Below are 25907 nucleotides of genomic sequence, written 5' to 3' on the forward strand. Positions count from 1 at the left end.
ATTTTAGTTCAGTTATAGACGAATTAGATGCACTGAAAAAAGGCAGAAAAATATTTTGCAGATTTGCAAACTTCTTTTTCTCTTTCTAATTTTCTTTTACTGTTTGCAAATCCAGATAATTTTTTGGGAGGCATTTTGAAGGGATAATGATAATTTTTAATATCTAACCTAAAGAGAAAAAATCATAATTAGAAACAAACTAAGTAGAACATAATTATAGCAGCCTTGACAATAAACAAAGACAGAAACTAAGTATTTGCCTACAACTGCAGCACCACAATCATGAAAAGATACAAAATCACTTTGGCTGTTTATAACAATCTTTGCAGATGAACACGTTCACATGGAAAGAGTCCATAGTTTAGTGTAGTTTATTAGCAGTTTAGTTTATTATTCACTCTTCCTAAAAAGCGTGAGATCTCTTGATGCCAACACGACAATAATCTGTTTCCCCAAGACCAAATGACAGGGCGCAACACAATATGTTCAAACTAATAATTGATCTGAAAATAAATTAATACCTGAAATATATCGAAAAAGATAATTGTCAGAAGCACTAGAAACTGGAAGAATTAGGAATACTTCTCTTTAGTGATCTATTAGTAGCATACTAATATTAAGTCACAAAATCTATGATTTGCACCTCCACACATATCACTTAACTACGACTGATACACACACTTCAATAAAATCTCGGAGGACCAAGCCAGGATAATACAAACTTGTTTATACAAAGTACTCGTTTTGCCCCAGGGGCTCACATCTGGTGAGTATGGGCTTGGCACAACCAGGGTCCTGAGCTGGATATCATCATTCTTCTCTTTCTTGGTGATTCCTTTCTCTCTCTCTCTCTCTCTCTCTCTCTCTCTCTCTCTCTCTCTCTCTCTCTCTCTCTCTCTCTCTCAGAGTAACTCAGAAATTTATTTATTTATTTATATTTTTGGCTGGTGCAGCATAAGCCCCAGGCTATGATAACTATATTGCACCATATGGCTAATGTATGTGTGTTAAATGGCACATAAACTATAGTGCACCAGTCCATAGAGTTGTGTTAGGAAATAATTCAGTATTGAAGGCATTTCAATTTCATTTTAGAAAAACTATTCAGAATCGATGGTATATTCCAATTTTTTTTAGAAAACAGAAAAGTTCCTTAATATTTGCTTGATCGACAATAATATGTTCTAATGATATTGGTTCTAGCAGTTTAGTCTGAGAAAGACAGTCAATAAGACTGTCCTCAGTATCATCAGGCGGTGGGTCAGACGAGTATGTCCTATTCTTGCCCGTGCAAGTACGACTTCTTCCCTTCTAGTTGTTTGGATGCTTGAGTGCCAAAAATTTTGGTTCCTGTTTCAACTGAAAAAGTTTGTTATTAGTCTGGTTGTGCCATAGCTCTTTCCACTGTTTGAGGCATGCTGCTTTTATGATGATATCATGGTCAGAGGCTGGAATATGGACAGAGGTCAAATCGAATGTGGAGGGATTTTTTGGCGCTATACCCGCCAGTTCATTCCCCTTTATCCTTGAATGTGCTGGAATCCAACAAAAGTTCACTAATTGTTGACGTTCAATTTTCAAGAGCAAGTTCCTGATTTGGTTTAAAATAGGGTGATTCGTATAGGAGGCATTGCATATTTTGCATTGCTCTAATTGAGCTGAGAGAGTCTGTGCAAATTAAATATTTTGAAGATGGGTAAAGATTCAAATTTTCTAGAGCTAATTTTATTCCATGTAGTTCTGCAGAAAAGTTGCTATACTCACGTGGAAGAGAAGCTGCAATAATAGTGGAGGAAAACACCGCTGCTGCTCCAATGGCTGATTGAGATTTGGACCCATCAGTATATATTGGCAGGAAATCAACATGGCTCTGAATATGACTTGCATCAAGTTGTTTCAGGTTGAGAGTCAGTAGAATATTCTTACCCCATTGAAGAAAATAGGTATCAAAGTTCAGTTGAGGAGGGGAAGTCCAAGGTGCATGAAAGTAATTCATTACTTGTTGACTGTTGTGAAGAGGAACTTTCCAACTCTGTGATATTTCAAAAAGCCGTAGGCCTGCTGGCCTTATTTTATTAGGTTTATTTCTGTATAGATTAGGTAGTTGAGGATTGAAGAGGTATGCGTGAATAGGATGCAAACAGCAACTTTTTATTTTGACTGCATACTTCAGTAGTAACATTTTCCTGCAGAGGTGCAAATGGGGTTCGTGAGCTTCAATATATAGACTATGAGTTGGAGATGTCCTGAAGGCTCCAAGTGCAATCTGTATTGCTTGTTTGTTTGTTATTTGGATTTTAGGAGCATTAGCAACTAAGGCCATATTGCTCCGGGGATATGCGGTGGTCATTCCCTGATCTTTCCACATCCTCCGTATTTGGTGTCATGGGCTTGAACCCCAGTCTAATCAAGAAGTGTGTACTACGCACTGCTGCTCTGGCCCACCTGGAGGCGCCAATCAGTAATGCACTGTGTTGAATTGGATCCAGCCAGCGTAGTACACTCTTCGGGCAGAATCGTAGACTGGAGCACCATAACCAAACAGGATCTAATCAATGGTCTATATAGTCAAAGCAACGAGGTATGATCTGCTCCCCAAGACAGGGTGGATAAAGCTCTTAGTATGTTGCGCTTTTTGAGACAAGTATTATGTACAAATTTAATATGATATTGGTTTCAAGGAAGTTTATCAAGGAAGTTTAACTTCTTGCCAAGGGTTAATCCCAAGAATCTGATGTTGCTGACAATCAGAATGGTAAAGTCCGACGTGAAGTTCGGAATCTGTATATAATTTGCGTTGATTGCAAAAGTGTATAGTGAAAATTTTCTGTTGTGAAAGATGATAGCTGTTTGTTTGGTTTTGGTTTTTTAGGAGCATTAGCAACTAAGGCCATATTGCTCCGGGAATATGCGGTAGCCATTCCCTGACCTTCCCGCATCCTCCGTATTTGGTGGTGGCAGGCTCGAACCACGGTCTAATCAAGAAGCGTGTGCTACGCACTGCTGCTCCTTCCCACCCGGCTACGGAGGCGCCAAGAAGATGATACCATTGAGCACTGCCCACTTTTGTATTTTATTAAGTGATATCTGCAATTGACGTTCAATAGATCTCATGTTCTGAGAATGGCAAGAAAGAGAGAGAGATCGTCAGCATAAAGGTAAGCCTCAACAGTATTTGGAAGTTCTTTTGTAATGGAGCCAATTCTAAGCGCAAAAAGTGTTGCACTCAGTACAGACCCTTGCAGAACTCCTTCTTCCTGCAAGAATGTCTTAGAAAAAAGGAGTTAAAATATCGTACTTGATAGGAACGACTCCATAAAAAGTTCTTAATGAATATAATCAGGTCGCCTCATAGACCAACAAGGGTATGCCAGTCTCTAAGAATGCCCTGACGCCAGGTGGTATCAAATGCCTTCTCTATGTCGATGGAGCCCATAACAAAGTGTTCATTTCTCACAAAGGCATTGCGAACTGTGGACTCAGCCTTGATCATAAGATCTAAGGCAGATCTGTTTTGGCAAAAGCCACGTTGTTCATTACCCATTAGATTTTGGTCTTCAATTATCGAAACGAGTCGTCTGTGTTTCATTTTCTCAAGGATTTTACCAAGGCAACTGGAAAGGGAAATTGGCCGGTGACTTAAAGGACTGGAGTGATCTTTTCCGGGTTTCAAAAAGGCCAAAACTGTGGCATGGTGCCAAGACGTAGGATAGATGTTTTCCAGATTTTTTTGATTATAAAATAACAGCAGTAGCTGCAAATGTTTGTCATCAAGGTGCTGTTACATATTCTATTGGGCCCTGCTGCACTGTTGTGTTTTTTTCTAATGGCTTGTAGAAGTTCCAAATACTGAAGAGGCTGGTTATATGGTAAGATTAAAGAGATGTGAAAGTTGATCGATCGCGATTCAGTGATGTTCTTAATTTTCTGGAATTCCAGCGTATAGCTTGATGCCGATCAGACTTGGGCAAAGGTTTTTCCCAAGGCATTTGCTACATCGAGAGGAGCAGAGAGTTCTTGCTCATTCCACAAAAGAATTGTGGTAGGGATGGTTGGAAACTTGCCAGAAAGCTGCCTAATTTTCTTCCATATTAATCTGGAATAAGTGTTTCTGTTTACAGTGGATGCAAACCGGGTCCAGGAATCTTTCTTGGCTTGTCTTTGAATGAAACGAGCTTTTGCCCTTCGTTTCTTATAGTTGATGAGATTAGATGTGGTTAGGGATCATCTGAATAAATTCCATGCTTTATTTTTTTTCCTCTTTGTTTTCGTGCATTCATCATTTCACCAGTAGTTAAAATGACGCCAGGCCACGGGATTCATCAGTGGAATGGAGATTTTAGCAGCTGATTACAATTGGATGTGATATATTCTGTCACTTCATGTATGGGTTGTAATTGGATAATTTCCTCATTCAGTTTAATTGCTGACTAAAATTTCACCCAGTTGGCTCAAGAGAATTTCCATTTCCTGTAAGGTTTTGGTAAAGGTGGTTGTGTAATGAGCAGATTACATATAATTGGAAAATGGTCACTGCCCATGGGATCATCCATAACAGACCATTCCATGACTGGAAACAGTATCAGGGAGCAAATCGTGAGATCAATTGCAGAAGTTTGAGTAGTTGATAATTTTATGTACGTAGGTCCACCAGTATTAAGGATGGTAAGGTTTTGCTTATACAGAAGGGTTTCAATTAGTCGGCCATATCTATCTAATTTAGAAGATCCCCATAAGGGGTGGTGGCTATTGAAATCTCCCAATAGACAGACAGGGGGAGGTAATTGCATTAGAAGATCTTCACGATCTTTGTAAGAGGCGGCGTGATTTGGTGGAAGACAGATTAAAACAAGGGTTATTGCAATCTGTGTAATGAAACGTACAGCAACAGCTTCAATTTCTGTTTGAAGAACAATTTTTTTGGCTGGGATCTGTGAGTTGATCAAGATGGCTACACCATCACGGGCAGTATTCGATGTAATGCGATCTTTTCAATATATAGAGTAGTTCTTTATGGTGGTGGAAATTTGAGAATTTAAATAGGTTTCCTGTAAGAAGAAACCACTGGAGAGTAGTGATGAATAAGGTAATGAATATCGTCGATATTGCTACAAATTCCTCTGCAGTTCCATTGTAAAATGTAACAATGGAACTGCAGAGGAATTTGTTACTTGAGATGATTACAAGAAGCTGTATCTGACTGCTTTTTCAGTATGGCAGTTTTATGGCGGTCAGTCTTCTGTTTGTCTTTTTTTGGAAATGTAGGCCGTCCGATGTCCATATCTTCTTCAACATGTATTTCTAGAATTGGATCGTCCTGGTTGTAAGAATAACAGCATACATGGATGATTCTTGGATATTCTTTCTTGAATTGAAACTTTGACTATGTGATGTACTAGGAATCACTGGAGGAGTAGGAGATGTCGCTGGTATTGTAAGAGATGCTTAGGGATACTGGACTGTTGCTGAGAGAGGACAGCTTGAGCCCAGTCAGAGATTGATATGTTTGAGGAGACGGTAACATCAGTTTGTGGACACTGTTTGTTGTTTTTGTGCAACATTTGCATAGGTACGTTTGGGCATAGTAGGAGCAATTATTTTCCTTGCTTCTTGAAAGCTTACCTTGTTCTCAACCTTATATTTAACAATTTGTTTCTCAGTTTTCCATCTCTCACAATTTTTAGAATATGCAGGATGGTTACCTTTACAGTTGGGACATGTCTTTTCTGTCGCCAAACATTTAGACTGAGTATGATCGGAAGATCCACAGGTGGAACAAACTGGGTTTCCTCTACATGTTGTCTGAGAGTGACCATACTTTTGGCACTTCTAGCATCTCAAGGGATTGGGAATATATGGGCGAACACGGCAAAGTAGACAGCCAGCTTTTACTGTTGATGGTAGGTTTGGGGAATTAAATGTAAGAATAATATTCCTGGTAGGCGTAAGGTTATTGCCTTTTTTAATCATGATTCTTTTTGATGCAATAATATTTTGATCGTGAAGTTGTTGGGTTATTTCATCCTCAGTCACGTTCAACAGATGCCAGCTAGAAATCAGACCTTTGGATGTATTTAAGGTAGCATGGGGAGATACTTTAATTTGTATCCCAGCAAAATCTGAGAGTTGTAAGAATTTCTCTGAATTTCTACTCTTTGTTATTTCTAAAAATAGGTCTCCAGATTGTAGCCTCTTCACAGTCTTTGGAGATCCTGCAATACTCTCCAGGTGTTTCTGGATGAGGAAAGGAGATAATTTGCTGAGAGGTGTCAACCTCTTGGGTTGTGAACTGTCATAATCAGTTTCAGTCTGTGGCCGATAGCTTGTCGGCTCTAAAGGTGGATAAAAATTTTGCTCCATCTTTGCTCCTTTTCGCCCTTGGCAGATGAGCTTTTCTGCCAAGGTTTCTGGCACCGCCATGGGGAGGCAGGAGCAGTACCTGGTGTGACCAAGCGAAAAGTAGTAGGGGATTAGTAATAAGACTATGAAAAAAAAAAAAGAAAGGCGGCTTTCCTTTCTTGCTCTGCAAGAAAGGAAAGCCGCCTACTTTTGCAAGAGCGGTTATAAAATAAATAATTACTTAACGAGAGGAATGTAAAAGAACTATATATCTCTTTTTGGAAATCACACTGTAAGGCACAAATAAATCGCTCAGTCATAATCGCTTGGCACCCAGGACCCACATGGCTAATAATAATAATATGACACACAGCATTTCCTGCGAAAGGATAGGCTTTTCTATGTAAATATATTTGTTTATTACAAAATTCGGTTAATATGTATTAAAATGTTTGTTTTCATCCTGTCAGAAATATATACTACATTGTTTTTTTGTATGTTTAATACAAATCTTGGCACAGCTGTCCAATTATTGCCCCTATTATCATTGCCTCTGTCCACCCAGTTCCGTACTTCCCAAAGGATGGCACTGACTTCTTAAAAATTAGTTTCGTATAAACAAAACCAGTTTATGGTGTATCTACAACATAAGTGCACTCGGAAAAACACCTTTGTGAAGGATGGGCTTAAATTAAGAAAATAATAAAAACAGTTTTTCTAAGTTGTTTACACACACACTCCCTCAATTGCAATTGTAACGGCAGTTCAAAGTGTCTTTTGCTACAGTATACAGTAATCGAGCAGTTTTCAAACTTTCTGACCACATGCTTCCCTTGACCTGTAAAATTTTCCCGGCACCTCCATTAAAGTAAAACATCTATAATTGTGCAATTTCTTATTTTTAATATGTTAATACAATAATTCAGACTCATGCAAGGTCAAATAACGTGTGAAAATACCCGAACCAATCACTCGTAGTAATCGGATCCCAAGAATACGGTCAGGGAACACTATGTGTTCTCTTCGTCAAAAACACCCCAAATATTTTCTATAATTATTTATGTTAATAATACAGATCAAATAGTAGTAGATATCTAATAGTGCCGACCGGGCTAGCTGGGTGGGTAAAGTGCCTGCCTGGCAACCCAAAGGTCGCAGGTTCGAATCCTGCCTCGGGCTTGGATCAAAGTACTGCAAAAACCTTGGGAGGTGCATTATGGCCACAGAAACCGATGCGCCAACAACTACCATAAAAAGAAAAAAAAATCTAATAGTTAAAAAAAAAAAAAAAAAACCCATTCTTAACACATTTTTAATATTTGCCATGGAAATCTTATATAAACTATTACATCGTCCGCGACGCAACTGGGAAATTATGGTGCATCCCCGGGGTGTCACGATGCACAGTTTGAGAACCGCTACAGTAATCTATTTTTTGTGCCATTTTATCTGAGCTGATGTCTTTTTTGGAACTTATGTCTTTAAAATAAAGGAGTTCATTATTTTTCATTACAGGTGTTCTATTATGTTATGATAAAAAATAAAGCTATGAAAATGGCAAACCATTTTCGGGAAAGTAAGTTATAATTAATTAATATTACATCTAGCAGCACATTCAAAGCAGTTAATTTCGAAGCTAGTAAAGGAACAATTTAAAAGAAAGAAAACTGCTTTTTTCATTTCATATAAAAATTTGCTGCTATTACGATTAATGCGTTTTTAAATATTAATATGTCATTGTTTTAATTACTGCTTTCTTTAATTCATTGTTTATTGACAATTTTACATTTTTAATTCAAAGAGATTATTTTAATATAACTTAAGAGTAATGTAACTGATATTGATTCAATTTTAAAAAAATTAAATAAGTAAGTACACTTAAATCAAATTCATATTTTAAGGGCGAGAGACCAAAAAACTTTCAATAGAGGAACGTATACCACAGTCACAATAAATAACGAAACATTACACATAGGTATGATAATTAAATTTGCTGTAACAACAGAATCAGAATTTATTAAACTACTTTCAAAGATATAGAAAAGTACTTATATTTACTTCAATGTGTAACTCTTGCATATCGCATTTTAACTTTACACATCAACTGCTAAATTAAACTAAATTTTACAGTTTTTGGATCTCAGTTTATATAGATTCTGAAATCAATTAAAACAGTTTCCCTAGAACGAATAAAATTGCATCTCTGGCCTTTAGTCAATAGAGCTGCTGCTGTAGAAAGCACGAATTAAGAACTAAAGGGATTAACATTCCACAATTTAATGGCGTTAGTAACACATTTACAACTGCCTCTCCCACATACTGTACCAAGTTGCACTGGTCAACTGCTTGGTCAATTGCTTTCTTGTGTCCATAGCCAGTGGAAAAGATTGTGGCATATTCCCAACACAGACAATACGCCATGGTCAACCTGAGTTCTACTGTAAGCACCCTATTAGAGAAGTGGAAAGAGTGATTTTATCCTGGAAATTAATCTGTTCTTTTGCAGAAATAAGTCATCCACACTTTCAGTAAATTTCACTGTCTGTGTTTACATGGTAGGTACAAGTGGGTCCTAGTTTGTACAGGGCATTTTTGAGATTACAGAGGACCCTGCAAGGCCCCTCTATGGTGAGGCTCGAGCCTCATGCATCTGTTCATATGTATGTCTGTGAGGCGGGGGTGAAACCCAATGATCAGCACTCCATTATCTGCGGAATGCAGAGTTTCGGCACACGTCAGCCCTAATCTATTCGCAGGAAAGGCCATCCCGACTGAACATGCTTCATTTTTCTCCAGAAACAAAGGCGAACTTTTCTTCTAATCTAATATGTCAACGGAAGTTCTACATTGTGCTTTTGAAACAAAAAAAAAAAAAAAAACTGCAACACGTTCAAGGAATATTTCAGGCTGAGTAACATTACTTTATGGCTGCAGATTGTGTCAGGCTTAGCTTTTGTAGAAAGAAAAAAAAAAATCTTTCCCTTGCCCTTCAGCTTCTGGCACCCCTGTAAAAATGGTGCCCCAGGCAGCTGCCCTGTCAGCCCATGCCTTAATCCGTCACTGAGAGATGTAAATAAATACTTTTTAGGGGTATTTTGAGGTTCATGTTTTTTCAAGTAGCTAGGATTGGTTGGTTGTAGTTTGATAAGGAAGACAAAATTTATTACCACAAACTAGAAAGGAAAAAATGAAGATTAACAATCTCTCATTTTTTTTTTTTTTTTTTTTTTTTTTTTAGACTATCAAAGCCCATGCTGTTCTAGCACAATGGATTTCTTGAGGGTTGGGAAACCTGGTTTCTGTGTCCATAATTTCCTTCTGGCTTCCCAACCCTTAACCAGTTCATGCTCTCGGAAAAGCATGGGATTCAACTGAGCAGGTATGTTAAAAAAATTATTAAATAATCTTATCTGGATTAAAGTTGTTACGATATGGATGAAGTCATGTTGGATAAAGCACATACTTTCCTGCTTGTGAGAAGGATCAGTGTGAATCCTTTTATACAAAATAAATGGATAAAAAATATTACAGCAGTCCCCCCCCCACCACAGGGGATATGTTCCAAGACCCCCAGTGGATGCCTGAAACCACGGACAGTACCAAACCCTATACATGCATACCTATGATAAAGTTTAATTTATAAATTAGGCACAGTCAGAGATTAACAACAATAACTAATAATAAAATTGAACAATTATAACAATATACTGTGATAAAAGTTGTGTGAATGTGGTCTCTCTCTCTCTCAAAATATCTTATTGTACTGTACGCACCCTTCTTCTTCTGATTGTGATGATGCGATGAGATGAAGTGAGGTGAGGTGAATGACGTAGGCATTGTGACATAGTGTTAGGCTACTACTGACCTTCTGACGATATGTCAGAAGGAGGATCATCAGCTTCGGGTGATGCCGAAGCCTTTTGGAAGAACATTGTAATCGGAAGTTGTTGTCTCTTTCTTTTTAACACGTCAAAGTGTTGCTGCAGAGGTTGTAATCCTTTGGTGATCATACGGGTGACTTTAATGCTGCATTCCGTCTGAGGATTGTATTCCATAATTTTGCCCTTTAATGTCTGTACAATTCAAAACACTTTGGCAAATTTCGGTAATGTCCACATTGCTAGTTCTGCTTCAGTTTCTTCTTCATCTTCCTCTGTAGGTGACTCAGCAAGTTCTTCCAATTCCTCATTTGTTAACACTTCTCAATGGCCTTCAATATGTTCTACCACTTTTTCATCAAGCATGTCAGGCAATCCTTCTCAACCAACTTGTTTTGCTGTGTGAATCATTTTTCTAACTTCTCCACTGATCCTGGGAAGCCTTTAAAATCATTCACAACTTTACTCCATAAGTTCTTCCAGGAAGAATTGACAGTTTCTGGTTTTAATTCATCCATTGCAGCTTTAAGGAATGTTATTGCGTCAAAAATAGTGAATGATTTCCAGCACTGCATTATGTCCAGATTAGGGTCTGCATCAATTGCTGATTGAATGTAATCAAATACCAGGAAGTGTGTATGTGGCCTTGACAAACTGAATGATGCTCTGGTCAAGGAGCTGAACAATGAGGTATTTGGAGGTAAAAATACAACCTCGACATTTTCATAGCAAACAGATTCAGGATGGCCAGGTGCATTGTCTATTATTAATAGGACTTTAAATTCCAACCCTTCCTCTTCCAAGTATTTTTTCACTTCTGGGATGAAGCATTGGTGGAACCATTCCATAAACAAAATGGCTGTCACCCACACTTTCTGATTATGTTGCCAGAACACGGGCAGATAATTTTTGTTTTTGAGAGCGTGTAGGTTCTTTGTTCTGTACACTATGCCTAGAGCTTTATCATATGCCCTGCAGCATTGCCACATAGCACCAGAGTTAATCTGTCCTTCCATGTATTATGCCCTAGTGCCTCGTTTGCACTTTTATGAATTTAGGTTCTATTGGGCATCTTCTTCCAGAAGATGCCTGGTTTGGATGGTATCCTTTCTTCTTAATCAACTTCTTCAACTCTACTGGAAATGTGGCAGCAGCTTCTTCATTGGCAGTGAAGCCTCTCCAGTAATTTCAGTCCAAACCTATTCCAGAATCTGTGTAACTTGCAGTAAAGGGCTTGGTGTCACTCGTTTTAGGGGATCCCTTGTTGAAGTCTTTGTATACACTGAATGCTTTCCAGCACAACACGCTGCTGTCAATCGGAACGCTTTTCTGTTAATGTCTTCGACTCACAAATTTAATGCCTTTCCACCTTAACTAAGCATTTATCGCACACTGTGGCCGTAACTTTTGCAGTTTTAGGTGTGACAGCAAAACTAGCATGAATTTCTTTCCTTCTTCACAATTTCACAAATAGAAGATTCGTTCTTACTGTAGATCTTAGCAACCTCAGCATACAATTTTTTTCTTTCCTTATTAAGTCGAGAACTTTCACCTTTTCACTTAAAGGAAGCACTTTACGGCTTCTCTTTGGTATATCCAAATTGCCAGCATCACTATTCTTGAACTATGAGGCCATTATTAAGTAAAATAATGATTAGTTGAACACAAGGACTGTGATATCACAACAGTCGATCTGATAACTGAGATTGTTACTAGGTGATTAACGGGTGGGTAGCATATACAGTGCAGATACACTGGACAAAGGGGTGATTCACGTCCCAGGCGGGACGGCAGTGAGATTTCATCACGCTACTCAGAACGGCACGCAATTTAAAACTTATGAATTGTTTATTTCCGGAATTTTCCATTTAATATTTTCGGACCACGGTAACTGAAACTGCGGATAAGGGGGAGACTACCGTATTTTCTTTTTTCTAAATTTCTGCATTTCTCCTTTCTAAATCACCAAAATTTCCTGTTTCCTAAACCTTTTGCCACAGTGATTTTGTTAATTTCTGATTTCTGTTTGATACACTGAATTATCAAACATACATGAAATTGCTGTATTCACCAAACTGTTAAATACAAATTGTCACATACACCAAACTGTCTCATAAGTATGCTGAATTGCCATGAACCGAATTGTCACATACAAAAAATTCCCCTTAACTATTGCATACAGCAAATTACCATGCCCTGAACTGTCATACAATGAACTTCTTGTGACTAATTGATGTGGACCTCATCTGCTGGATGTAAGAGAGAGAACTGATGAGTATTAGAAGATTTTAACTGGATGGTAACTGTTTCTGCTTATTGTTGCATCCTGGCTCCACAGCAGCAGCTGACTTTCCACTTGTCGATTTCTGTTTGGTTTGACAGGTAGATATCAGCAGATTATAACTGATTCAAGAATTATGCTGTAACAGATTTTGCACCTCTTCAGAAATGGTGAATCAAAGTTTTGTTAATAACATGAACACTGCTGTTCAGACTTGGTTATCGAGAGCATTTCCAACATGGCACCAGGAAGAGAGGATCTCAATTCAGAATATTCTTTCACCTGGTTGAACATTCTTCGACACTCAGCATTACTACGAGGAATTATTAAAATGACAAGAATGACTTTGGATAACTTTTTATATTTCATGCTTCCTTATCCACTTTTCAGTTCCAATTCCCAACCAAGGACCAATGTACATCAATTCTATCTTCTTTCATAAGTGTCTGGTAAGTTCTCACATTAAAACTGAGATTACTGATCTGCAAAATGCCATTTCTTACTTTCAATGATATTGAGAAGTACTGGTAACAGTGTGTGTGTGTGTGTGTGTGTGTGTGTGTGTGTGTGTGTGTGTGTGTGTGTGTGTGTGTGTTGTTTTTTTAAAACTGATTCATTTCAATTTGATTCAAAAAAAGAAATCAAATCTTAAAGTTGGATATAACTAGCTAATAATTTAAAAACTTTTGTTTACATAATTGTTTGTGTAATATTATTAATCATGTTTTTCATTTATTTTTGACTGTCAATTTTTGATTTTATATTACTACTTGTGAATTATAAGCCTTGTTTTATTATAATCACAGTATAAGTTTAAATTGTTACCATGTAGCTGTGTGAACTCAAATAGATATTTATCATTTGTATGCTGACAGTACTGCATTGTTAAACAGAAACTTGCAAGGTAATTGAGAATTTATATGACAGTGAAAACAAAGCACTCCTCATTAGTGTTGTTCATGATCTCTTATCAAACACAAGGTCTTCATCACAATCTTTATGACTGCCATAAACCAATCAAGTTTTAACATTCACAGGATTTTTATAACCTATTTAAATAAACTTAGGACTCTAGTTCTACGACTTTGTTTGTTATTTGCAGTTACACGAATGTGCAGGTGATTATTTTATTAATTAATGTTATTTATCTGCCACTGAAAAGTTAAATAACATTAATAATAAAACAACACCATGGAAAAGAAGTAAACAGCACTTCCAATGTTTGGCTAGGTAAAAATACCAGTCAGTTTATATTAAATTCCAAAAAAAGTCTAATACAGGCCTGGGCAAATTTTGGCTGAAGGGCCACATTAGGAATTCAAAAAGAAGGCAGGCTGCATGTAAAATACCATTTTTAGATATATATTATTTGTTATCATGAAGAAGAAATATAACAAAAAATTATTCTCTAACAATCAAGAATGTAATGAGATGAATGGAACTGTTTTACATCTTTTACCATTTTTTTAAAATATCGGGGTTTAATTTTGTAGTTAAGATTCTTAAAACTGCTTGTAAATGTTCATTGGTGATGCTTGATCACAAAGAATTTTTATTTAGATTCATGATGGAAACACCGGCGGAACTAGGGTTGAATTTGAAAGTGTCTGCAATTCTGTCCAGACACGATAGGAGGGAGTATATGATGAGAGCCCTGTCGATCAATTCAGCCCTGGAAAGATTGTGCAAGGCTCAAGGGGTAGAATTTTTTTCAGCCTGGTTTGTACTTGTTAACAGGAGAGACTGCTTCTACAGGGATGGGATACACTTAAATAGAAAGGGTGCAAGAATGTTTGCTGATGATATCAAGGCAGTGTTAGGTGGATCGGAAAACTGCTAGATTGGGGGGGGGGATACAAGGACTAATAGATTAACAGTAGCCACTGGCAGAGGTGAAAGTGATTCTTGCACTGCTTCTATTGGAATGAGCAGCAGCCTGGAAAATAAGATGCAGGATATTTCAGAGACTGCTGGGAGTCATTGGGGTACAAGTAAACACATGGGTTGTGTTAGGGTAGATAAGAAAAAGAACAGGTGCATGTATACTTGCGTGTACACCAATGCTAGGAGTTTGGTAAATAAATTTGATGAATTTGAGGTATTGCTCAAAGCATCAAAGGCGGATATTGTTGGGATTATCAGAGACGTGATGTCACACAGATATAAGTAATGCAGAACTGGAATTTGGGGAGTACAACGTCTACAGAAAGGATAGACAGGATAGGAAGGGAGGAGGGGTTATGCTATTAGTTAAGAAACACAAAATTCAAGGAAGTGAAGCCAGCCGACATCGCTGGACAGTGCAGTGTCAAGTCAGTTTGGTGTGACATAAGCATTGGGAGATCAAAATTGAGAGAAGGAGTGTGCTATAGGCCTAATGACTCTGATGAGTATAATAAGAAACTGTACAGGGAAATAGAGTGAGCTAGTAAATCAGAGAGTCTTATAATGGGGGAATTTTAATTTTCCGGATATAGACTGGAATTTGTGGGTTGGTCACTCACACACTAGCAAGGCTTTTGTGGATTTATTGGATGATTGTTTTCTGCATCAGCATGTTCGGGAGGCAACTAGAGGGAGTAATACTCTTGATTTGATTTGATTACCAGTGGTGATTCTTCATGCATTAAGAATCTGCAGATACAGGAACCACTAGGTAGCAGTGATCACAGTGTGCTGAAGTGGGATTTACTCAAGGAGGTAACTACCATCAGGGGTAAAGGGAAGGGTTATTGCTTTCGTAAAGGCGACTACGATGGTCTGAGACAGTATTTAAATTCTATACAGTGGGACCAACTGATCATGTTACCAACAGCAAACTCAAAATGGGAAGCATTCAAAATGGGACCTTATCTTGGAAGATACTAGGCTTTACATACCAACTAAGAAATATTGTTCAAGGTTTAGGCCTAAATGGATGTCAGATGAGACATATGGCAGAGAAGAAAAATGCATGGGATACATATAAATTAACACGTGACACAGAAGCCTATGATAGATATAAGTTGATCTGTAACCAAGTTACAAAGGAGGTTAGGCAGGCGAAGGCAGATTACGAGAAATCTTTGGCAAGGGATGCAAAGAAAAACAGCAAAGAGTTCTTTACTTATGTAAACTCTAGAAGGAAGGGGATGAATCAGATTGGTCCACTTGATATCGATGGGTCAACTGTTGATGATCCTGCTCAGGTAGCTAACAAACTAAATGAATATATTGCATCGACATTCACACATGAGGAGTTATTTAGTGAGGGGAAAGCCAGAGGTGTATTCAACTCTAGCAGTAAGCTAGAGAATCTTGTAATAACTGAGAGTAAAGTGGAGGAGAAATTGTTGAAGATAAATACAAGAAAGGCACCTGGGGTGGATGGGATCTATCCAGTTATATTAAAGGAGGTGGCAAGGGAAGTAACCAATCCATTAGCCATAATTATGAGAGCTTCCTTGGACTCAGGGGGGAGGTACCCACAGACTGGAGATGTGCAAATGTAACCCCAATTCACAAAGGAGGATCAAAGGCTGACACAAGTAATTATAGACCTGTGAGTTTAACTTCTGTTCCAGGAAAATTAATGGAGGCACTGGTTAAAGAAGCACTGCAGGATCGTCTTGACAAGAATTCAGTTATAGTTCAGACACAGCATGGTTTTGTTAAGGGAAGGTCTTGCCTGACCAATTTGATTGGATACTATGATGTAGTCACAAAAGAATTGGATGCAGGGAATAACTTTGATATTATATACTTGGATCTTAGGAAGGCTTTTGTACTGTTGCACATGGAAGACTGCTGCACAAATTGGAGCAGTGTGGCATTGGTGGTAAACTGTTGCTATGGGTAAAGGGATGGTTGAGTGGCAGAAGACAGAGAGTGGTAATTAGGATGTAGAGCTGCTGGAACAAGTACAGAGAAGGGCAACAAGGTTAGTGAACGGAATGAAGGGTTGCTCTTACAAAGAAAGGCTTAAGTTTTGCAAATTACAGTGTCTGGAGACTAGGCAACGGCGAGGTGATCTAATTGAGGTGTACAAAGCCTTGAATGGTTTGAGCATGCTCAATGCTGATGGGATACTGCCTTTGCTCAGAATAATCACCTGAGAGGGCATAAATTCAAATTGAGGAAAGACGGATGTAGGATAGATGTGAGCAAATTTGCCTTTAGCCAGCGGGTAGTTGGTTGGTGGAACAGACTTCCATCCCTTGTTGTGGAAGTTGATAGCCTAAATAAATTTAAGGCTCAGCTGGACAGTTATTTCGAACGAATGGAGGGGTGAAGTGGAAGGTTTTTTTTTTTTGGCTGATGCTGCATAAGCTTGCTTTCTTGCATCATATGCCTCTACTAATGCTAATGCGTAGGTTGATCCAAAAATAACCAACAATTTTCGGGCCAAATTTTTATAAGTTCGTCGAATTTGTCCGAATTAAGAGTATTGTAAAATTTACAGATTTCCTCATGACGGTGCAATTCCCTTAAATCGGTATCGCACTGCAGATCTATAATCTGAAGCTGTAGTTCACTCTTTGCACTATCAATTTCTATTGAAAATAGGTCGCGCACTATTGCCAAATAATCTGAAGCTGTAGTTCACTCGGTGCACTATCAATTTCTATTGAAAATGGGTCGCGCATTATTGCCAAACTTGTCTCAATTTTTCGGAAGTCGCCAAATCTTCATGAAAAGTCGTCATTCAAAGTGTTGATAATTTCACAATATTTTTCAAATTTATTTTCTGGAATCTTCAGCAACTTCATGGTTGGAAAGTAGTCTACCTTGTTAATTAATAAATGTCGAAGGAACAACTGGAGTTTTAATTTAAATCCATTCAAACTTTTTACCATATCATGGGCGTATAAATTTTTCCCACGTAACATGTTGTGTGGAAAGTATTTAAGTGTGTTACGATGTCCAGAGTAAACGCAAAATCACAAATCCAATTATTATCGGTTAATTCAGGAATGTCCATAATATTTTTCAGTTTTAAAAATAAAATGATGTCATCTTTAAGATCCCATACTCGCTGAAGAACTTTTCTTAAGCTAAGCCATTGAATTTGGCAATGATAAGGAATATCTGTGTACTCTGATTCAATATCTTGAAGAAAATTAACGAATTGTCTGTGTTTCAGGCCCCTCGATCATATTAAATTTACTAGTTTAATAATGCAAGATGTGACATGTTCAACTTTTAACACATTTTTACATAATACTTGTTGATGTATAATACAATGAATTGTAATTAAATTATAATCAGGATAATTTTCTTAAATTTTATCCTGAATCTTCTTTAACGCTCCAACATTTTTACCTGTCAAACTTGGTGCTCCGACAGTTGTTACGCTTACCATTTTGTTCCATTGTAAATTATATCTTGTTAAGCATTTTTCAACTTTTTCAAATATATCAGCTCCAATTGTTTGGTCTTTAAGAGATTCCATTGAAAGAAGTTCTTCAATAATTTCAAAATTAGAGGTACAACCACGTATGAAAATTAATAAATGCGCAGTATTCTTTTGGTCATTACTTTCGTCAAGAGCTATCGAGTACCATGTTATGGATTCTAATACTGATAATAATTGCTCATTCAAATTTGTATCGATACATTCAATTCTTCTTACTACGCTTCGCCGAGATAAACTTATATTCTCAAATTTGTGTTTAATCTACAGTAGGCTATTTTCTGTTATCAGACAAAATGTGTTTGGCTGGGACCTCTAATTTTGTGTGGTTGTCAGGACATATAATTCCACAAGCTTCAGTCATACATTCTTTAATATAGTCTCCATCAGAAAAAGGCTTGCTGCTTTTTGCAATTATATGAGAAATAACAAAACTTGCCTTTACAGTAGCTTCTTGTTCCTTAGTTACCCGCATAAACACATTTTGTTGTCTAGATAAATTTTGAATCAATCCATCAGCTGTTTTCTTTCTCGCTTCCGGAGTTAAATTGGCACCATATTCGGAATGTTTAGTAGTAAAATGTCAGGACATATAATGTCTTTTAATATTGTACAAATGTCTTTTAATATTGTACTCTTTCAACACTCTCCCAGCAGATGAGACAAATGGGCTTGTTATTTATTTTAGCAAAAAAATATTTTGTGTTCCACTCTTCATTGAAGACACGATGCTCTTGTTGAATTTTTCGTTTTTTATTCATTTTTAAAAGGGCATAAATATTATTTTTATCGCTACTGGCACCAAGATGATAACCGAAGATAACACAAAAAAACTAACTGCAGGATGACCATCAGAGAAAACAGGTTGGAACTGCAGCCGGTCAGCAGTCCTATCCTATTACTCCGCCACCGCAGCAAAGTCGTTGTCATCATCAACAGTTGTCTGTTACTGTAGTTTCGTGCGGTTAGTTTATAATCGCAAATTATACCGTTATAAAAGCGCCTGTTGGCTCGCTCCAGTTCGCGCACAATTTCAAATTCTATCTCAATTTGAACAATACAGAGATGATAAAACAATTTACAAGTCGACAAATTCTATAATATATTACATATACAAATTTATTTTTCAAAAAGGCGTTGCAAAAGGCATAAAATAAGTAAACTTTTTTCGAAAATACAATTAAAGTTCGTGAGCTGCACAAAAATGTGCGGCCCGTGAGCCATAGTTTGCATGGGCCTGGTCTAATAGATGTGTAGTGAAATTTCTTCAAAAATATCTCATATTGAAATGACCATATTGAATACATTTAAATCCTTTATCTCACTTCATGACCTGAAAAAGTTACAAAATGCCACATCAACTAATATATCAGAGGAAATTTTTTTTCCCCTGTTTTCACAGAAAAATTAGAGAAACCAGTGAACCTGACAATGTAAAGAAAAATTTTACTTGACAGGAAAAAAAACAAAAAAACTGAAATCCTGAAAATATTAAAAATTTCGAAATGATTTCCTACCTGCATTTCCAGTCATGTTATTTGTCACGGATCCTCCACCAAGAGCAGCATCAAGCAGGGTAGATATCCTAGCATCCTACAATTTAGGCAGAAGAATAACTTTGTAAAAATAATTAGATGCTTTATTGTCACAACACAGCAGTTCATATATTAAGTGAAGGATGATTAAAGATTTACTAACAAAAACAACCTGCAAAAATCAAGGGAGGAGAAAATGTTAAAAATGGTGAATTTACAGCTTCATTATTTCTAGTGCGAAAGGTATTTGGGTATTACTATAAACTATAGTTAAAAATGAACACTTCTCATTACGTAAATATTGAGAAAAATTCATTGTTTATTAATTCTAAGTAATAACCACACAAGAGATTGAATTATTATTATTATTAGCCATATGGTGCAAGGAAGCCTGAGGCTTATGCTGCACCAGCCAAAAAAAAAAAATTCCCGAGTTACCCTGTGAGAGAGAGAGAGAGAGAGAGAGAGAGAGAGAAGTAGAAGGGAATCACCACCAGCTCAGGACTGGGTGTGCCAAGCCCATACTCACCAAATGCGAGCCCCTGGAGTTAATTTAACTCAGCAATCATGCACAATTAGGACAATGTTGCATAGCAAAAGCTTTAGAGAATTTTTTTTCAAGTCCAACAGAAAAGAAAGACAGATATTCTAATCAGTAGCGAAAATAAAATATTTTAAGGAAGAATGAAAGAAAGAAAGGAAGGACAGATATTCTAACAGATTGATAATCTTTTAGATAATTCTAAATTGGATATAACTATTAACAATGAGAATTAAATAGATTATAACATATAAGGAAGGATTCTTACCTAGAGTTCATGAACTCTTCTACTCCACAGCTAAACACCTACAATACTGGTGAAATTACCAGCACATATTGCTTAGCTCAGAGGTTCCCAAACCTTCTCGGTTCATGTTGGCATATTTTTTCACGGTGCCCCTAGGCCAAAAGTTACTACAAAAATACCTAACAGTTTCGTTTATTAAGAAGTTAGGTCCAAACAACTTAATAAGTAATGCTGAAACTGTGAACTACCTCGAGCTAGTAGTTTGCGTGGGGTCTGACAGACGTTGAGTATTTCTGTGTTTCCCTCGAAAATTTAAAATATCCCGTGGCACTCCTGTGAGTTCACTGTGGCACCCTGGGGCGCCAAGGTGCATGTTTGTGAACTGCTGGCTTAGCTACATATGAGAGTATGCAAGAGATTACTGTTATAGGTAGGTAGTTAGTAACATCTTATGAAAGAGGATTCTTTGACAGGCTTAATGTCTAAGTTTACAGATGATACAAAGGTTAGCAGGTTGGTTAATGCCAGAAATTAATTACTGTATGCTGCTGCAACAAGATATAGAAAAATTAGGCAGACATACTGAGAAATGTTTGGCAATTGAAGTTTAACATTGACAAACACTGCATATGTAGCAGTACCTTGCATTTAATGGTAGCAGTAATTCCAGAGTAACATACTACTACACTCAGGGTAGTGGAAAATGAAAAAGATCTGGGGTAATTGTGCGGTCAGACATGAAGTTGTCCAAGCAATGCAGACAGGTTTCCAGAACAGTCCATGGGGTTTTGCCAACAATATATAAAAACTTTTCTAGTAGGGCTAAGGAGTGATCATCCCTTGGTGCAAAGCCACTGTTAGGCCACATGTTGAGTTGGGAGGCCTCATTTTAGGAGGAATGTGGATCTGCTGGAATGGCTGCAGAGAAGGATAATGAGATTGGTTATGGAAATAAAAGGAGTGATCTTACCAAGAAAGGCTTCAATTCTACAAATTGCAGTGTCTGGAGACTTGCCATCTGTGAGGTGAACTGATTGAGATGTTTAAGGCTTTGGAATGGATTGAGCAAGCTTAATGCTAATGGGATTAGCATTAAGCTTCTTGCTCATACACACAAAGGGGCATAAATTCAAACTGAGGAAGGATGGTTGCTGGATAGATGTGTAGAGGTTTGCTTTTAGCCAGAAGGTGGTAGGTGTTGGAATAAACTTCAATCTGTTGTTGTGAAAATGGGTAGTTTGAATAAATTCAAGGAAGACCTAAGCAAATTATTGGAGAGGGATGGGCAGGCGATGTGGGAAGTGTTTTTTCTTTTTTTCTGGCTGATGCTTTAATAATCTTGCTTTCTTGCATCTTATGCCACTATTACTACTACTAATGGAAGATGAACACTAAATGTGAGCATCCTCCAGTAATGGCCACAATTAGTGTTATGTGCCAGCATGCTGTTTTTCCCTTCAAAGTATATTAAACATATACTTTATATCAGGGCTGGCTTCAGTGGCAATTAAGCAGTGCAGTCATATAGGGGGCAAAAATTTAGGGTGCACAAAATGTCCCACAAATTCACCGATTTTCTGTAAATCTCAAGTCACGATCTTCCAAAAGTCACAATATGAAGTCAGTCTTGCATTCTGATTCAAGCAATTCAGAAGAGTTCAGATTTCAGTTAACAAATAATAGGAATAATCAACTTAATAGGAAGTTGGAGAGGGGCAACCAAAAAATCTCGCACAGGGTGCTAATAGGCCTGGGACCGGTTTTGCTTTATATTTGAATCTATATAATGCAAAAAGGAAAAAAAAAAAAAAAAAAGAGAGAGAAAAGAAAAGGGGGGGGAAAGGAAGTCACATATTATTAACTGAACAATGAGCAAATATGAAGTTGTTACCAAGCCTCTTCTGGAGTATAAAAAAACTTTTTTTCTTTTTCTTTTTGTGATAAGGAAATTAAGAAAATTATTTAAAAAACACAAATTCAAGTCAAATCAAAAGAAAAGAAATTCTAACACAATACTATTTCTTACCTTTTCTGAACTAAATGTGGGCATAGCTGCCAGAGGAGACCGGATATCTTTACGAATATAAATCCTCTGGGAACTGCTTGGTGCTGGAGGTGTTACAACTTTCTCCCTTGACTCCACAGGTTTACGTTCTGACTGGACAGCTGAAAGTTGATATAAACAAGACTTGCCGACGTCTGTTGACTCAATGACTGGTTTCTTAGCTATAAAACGAGAGGCATAAGGACAAACCCTCAACCCCCTGCCTCAAGTTTCTAACTATACACCGAAAATTTAAATTTTGCAAAAAACTTACACTGGACCTTTCAAACTTGGCTCTGAAATGCAGTTAAGAATTTACCCTATAATGGATTATAGTTTACACTCATGAAAAAAATTCCTCTTAAAAATTAATTTACGAAACCTGACGTGCGCACACACACACACACACACACACACACACACACACACACACACACACACACACACACACACACACACACAAGAACACTATGTATTAAACTCAGTTTATATGGCAGCTTTTCCAAACTTTTTTCCCCTCATGGTCCACCTCATTTATTTAGACTTGAGTACTTAATTTACTGTGCTTAACAGAAGTAATTGCCTGGTTAGATAATTTTACTAGGTCATTTTGAAATATATTATAAAGCATAAAATAATCTTTATTATACACTATAAAATTCACTCAAATATTTAGTGGGTTCGAGCAAACTACATTTTTTGGAAACCTTCGTGGACAATCAGCAATCCAAGGATAATACATTGGGAAATGCTGCTATACAGTATTACATTCATCAACACCCTTCTGAAGTATATATAAACCTTAAAATTACAGATTTTATTAAAATGAAGCTTGAATTAGCAAAATATTTAATATTTAGATTTAACTTTATATAATAAAATATTTAAAATTTGTTTTTCTCATAATAAAATGTTATCCATATGTATTTTGAAGTAATGAACATAAATATGACCATATAATTTTGCTTTCACATCTAGTTTTAAGATGTGGTAAACATCTCGAGAGAAAATTAACATATTTGTTTTAATAGTTGATTAAAAAATTATTTAAGAAGCTTTTACAAAACATGATTTTCACTAGCATAAAATAGTTTGGGCTCCTATTTCTGCTTGTATGTTGCCCCCAAGCTTCCCTCATAAGGTGTCCTGCAATCATCAGCAAGTATATGCTTTACTGTTAGTGGTGCAAAGCAGTGCGTACACTACAGAGGATCATGCTGTGTAAGCAGAAATAGATGAATGAGATGTGCATGATCTATTTGGCGTCTGGCTAGAATTACTTCTTTTCTATTTTTATGGCGACTAGAAGTCCATAACTGCATTTCAGGTTTCAGTTGAAACAGCTTGTTATGCATTTGCTTTTTCCACAGAAGTAACACTGTTTCATGCACATTCTCTGTATATTGCATCTGCAATCAGGGTATGGGACTAGATCATTTGTTGAGGCAATGCTGGAGGGATGTTTTGCAGCATTGTCTGGACAGTTATTTCCTGGAATGCTACAGTGGCTTGAGATTCAAGAGAAGACAACAGTTTGCTGATGTTCATGAAGACATATCAATTCATGTCCTGTGAGCTTTAACAAAGGACTGGAAACAGGTGTTTTTCAAAGCTAAAAGAACACTTTCTGAGAAAGTTTATATTATGCATTTATTGATGATTGACAGGAGTGCAATGTTTTGCAGGACCAGCTTAATGGCATGGAGCTCAGTAGTATAACTGCTTCATTCAGCTGAAGTGAAATAGAAACAGCTGCATTAGGGAAGACTGCTCCTGCTTTATTTTCAGACTTTGAACCATCAGTGTGGATAAAGTCTGAGTAAAGTGGGAATAATTTTGTGTGAACAAAATGTAGTTGTTGGATGTTAGTATTTGATATAGCATCTTTTCCCCCATTTCTCAAAGTAATCATCATCACAAGAAAGTGTGAAGGTAATCCACAGGGTATCTGAACCTCCTAAGTCTCAGAAAATATTATGAAACTGAATATTCCAGCATTCTGTTAGGTTCTGTAATCTAATATCAGTAGGCCAAATTGTTCTAGGTTTGTTTTCATAGTGCATTGTCCACTGCAGATCATGTGGTAATAGCAGAAAAATAGGATGGGGAGACTTCATTTTAGCCAAGTAATTCATTACTAACAGCTTTCCTCTGAAACTTAGTGGAGGTTTGTGAGCCTCGACATACAGACTTTGAACTTGGGATGTTCTGTATATGCCTAGGGCAATCCTAAGAGCAGAGAAGAGCACTGGAAAGGAGCATCACGTGATTTTGGCATCATTTTTATTTTTAATTTCTCTATTCCCACAGTATTATATAATGGTACCCAAGTTAATACCTGACAGTTGCACATGAAGGGTCATCATTCTGAATTAACAGAAGTCAATCGCTGATGAACCTCCCCAGCATGCCTCGCAGAGCTCGGATTGCTATTATTTTCAAGTGGGATGCAGTTAGTCTCATAGATGTTAAGAGGTTAGCAGATGTTCTGCACCAGACTCCCTTGTAAGACTGTCACAGAAGATACCAAAGGTTACCTACCATACTCCTGTTGAATTAAGTTCTTAAGGCTATTGTCAGGTCTCCAAGTCATAGCTCTGCCCCACCACTTGTACATCCAGAAGGAATGAGATCATCCCTTAAACAGAGGTCAGGTTTTTTTAATTCCCTCCTCAGTGCAATACTGAGGTTCCTTATGCACTTCTCATCCTTTGTGACTGAGCCTATTTTTGACAATATTTACTATGGTTTCATGTCTTTTAACTCACACCCCATGTGTTCTTTAGTATTGTTCTGTGATGTGGGCAAAAGACTCAGTAGCCAAACACCTAGCCCTGCAACTTCTATCTGTACTTCTTCCTGTAGATGTTCTGGAGAGAGTAGGTTGAGCATTTTTCCTGGTTTTAATCAGGTCATCGAAGGCATGGCTGGATAATAGTTTGGTACTGTCCTCCACCCAACAATGCTGGGGGCAGACTTTACATGATTCCTTAAAGCCACAGCCATCAAAGGACTGCCTACCGCTCCTTCATGGATGTCCCAGTGTCAAAGCTTAACTCTTTCATCTATCAATAGTTTATTAACTCCATGTAGTTCTTGCTAGATAGAAGGAATTTCTGCAAGAGATCTTACTAAAGATGAAGATGAGTCCAGCAACCCTTCAATAATACTTTAATAATCCACTTTAATGATGGGATACCAAGTCCCCCACCAGTTATATCCCCATAAAAATGCAGAATCACCACATCCTTTGGTAGGTGCAATCACTGCTTGACAGTAATCCTCACCTGGATACTCAGGACCATAGAAATATATGGAAGAGATCAATAAGAACCTTCAGAAGGATGTTTCTTAGAAGAACTGGTAGACACTATCCAGACCCCGACTGGTACTAGCTGCTGGTAAAGTAGCCTTCAATTCATGGACGGTAATTGGTTTATAAATTACCTTAACCAGTTCATTATCTTCATCATGAGCAATAGGAGACATCCAAAAATCACCTTAGCTAGACTCCTCACACAAAATATATTTTTCCAAAACTGGAAACCTTGAGAGCTAACAATATTGTCAGCAATAGTAGCAGGGTTCAATATACTAAGAGCACATATCTTCCTATTTTTCAAATAAACCTTCTGTGTCTGAGCATATTC

The 25907-nt window shown here is 37.3% G+C and overlaps 1 protein-coding gene across 4 annotated transcripts in view; it reads right to left on the reverse strand.

Annotated features, from left to right (window-relative positions):
• Positions 1 to 25907, reverse strand: part of LOC150091209 (nuclear receptor subfamily 2 group C member 2-like) — a 595426-nt gene that overhangs the window by 224272 nt on the left and 345247 nt on the right. For 3 of the 4 annotated variants that reach the window (XM_090374734.1, XM_090374722.1, XM_090374729.1), the window contains 2 exons: positions 22240 to 22439; positions 19408 to 19483 (listed from right to left, as the gene is read on the reverse strand). In XM_090374734.1, coding sequence (XP_090230860.1) covers positions 19408 to 19483; positions 22240 to 22439 — 276 coding nt within the window. The remainder of the gene's footprint in view (positions 1 to 19407; positions 19484 to 22239; positions 22440 to 25907) is intronic. The other variant, XM_090374740.1, reaches the window with a different exon arrangement.

The sequence above is a fragment of the Mastigoproctus giganteus genome, chromosome 1 (assembly GCF_048544385.1).
Source record: "Mastigoproctus giganteus isolate SK-2022 chromosome 1, ASM4854438v1, whole genome shotgun sequence".
Classification (NCBI taxonomy): Eukaryota; Metazoa; Arthropoda; class Arachnida; order Uropygi; family Thelyphonidae; genus Mastigoproctus; species Mastigoproctus giganteus.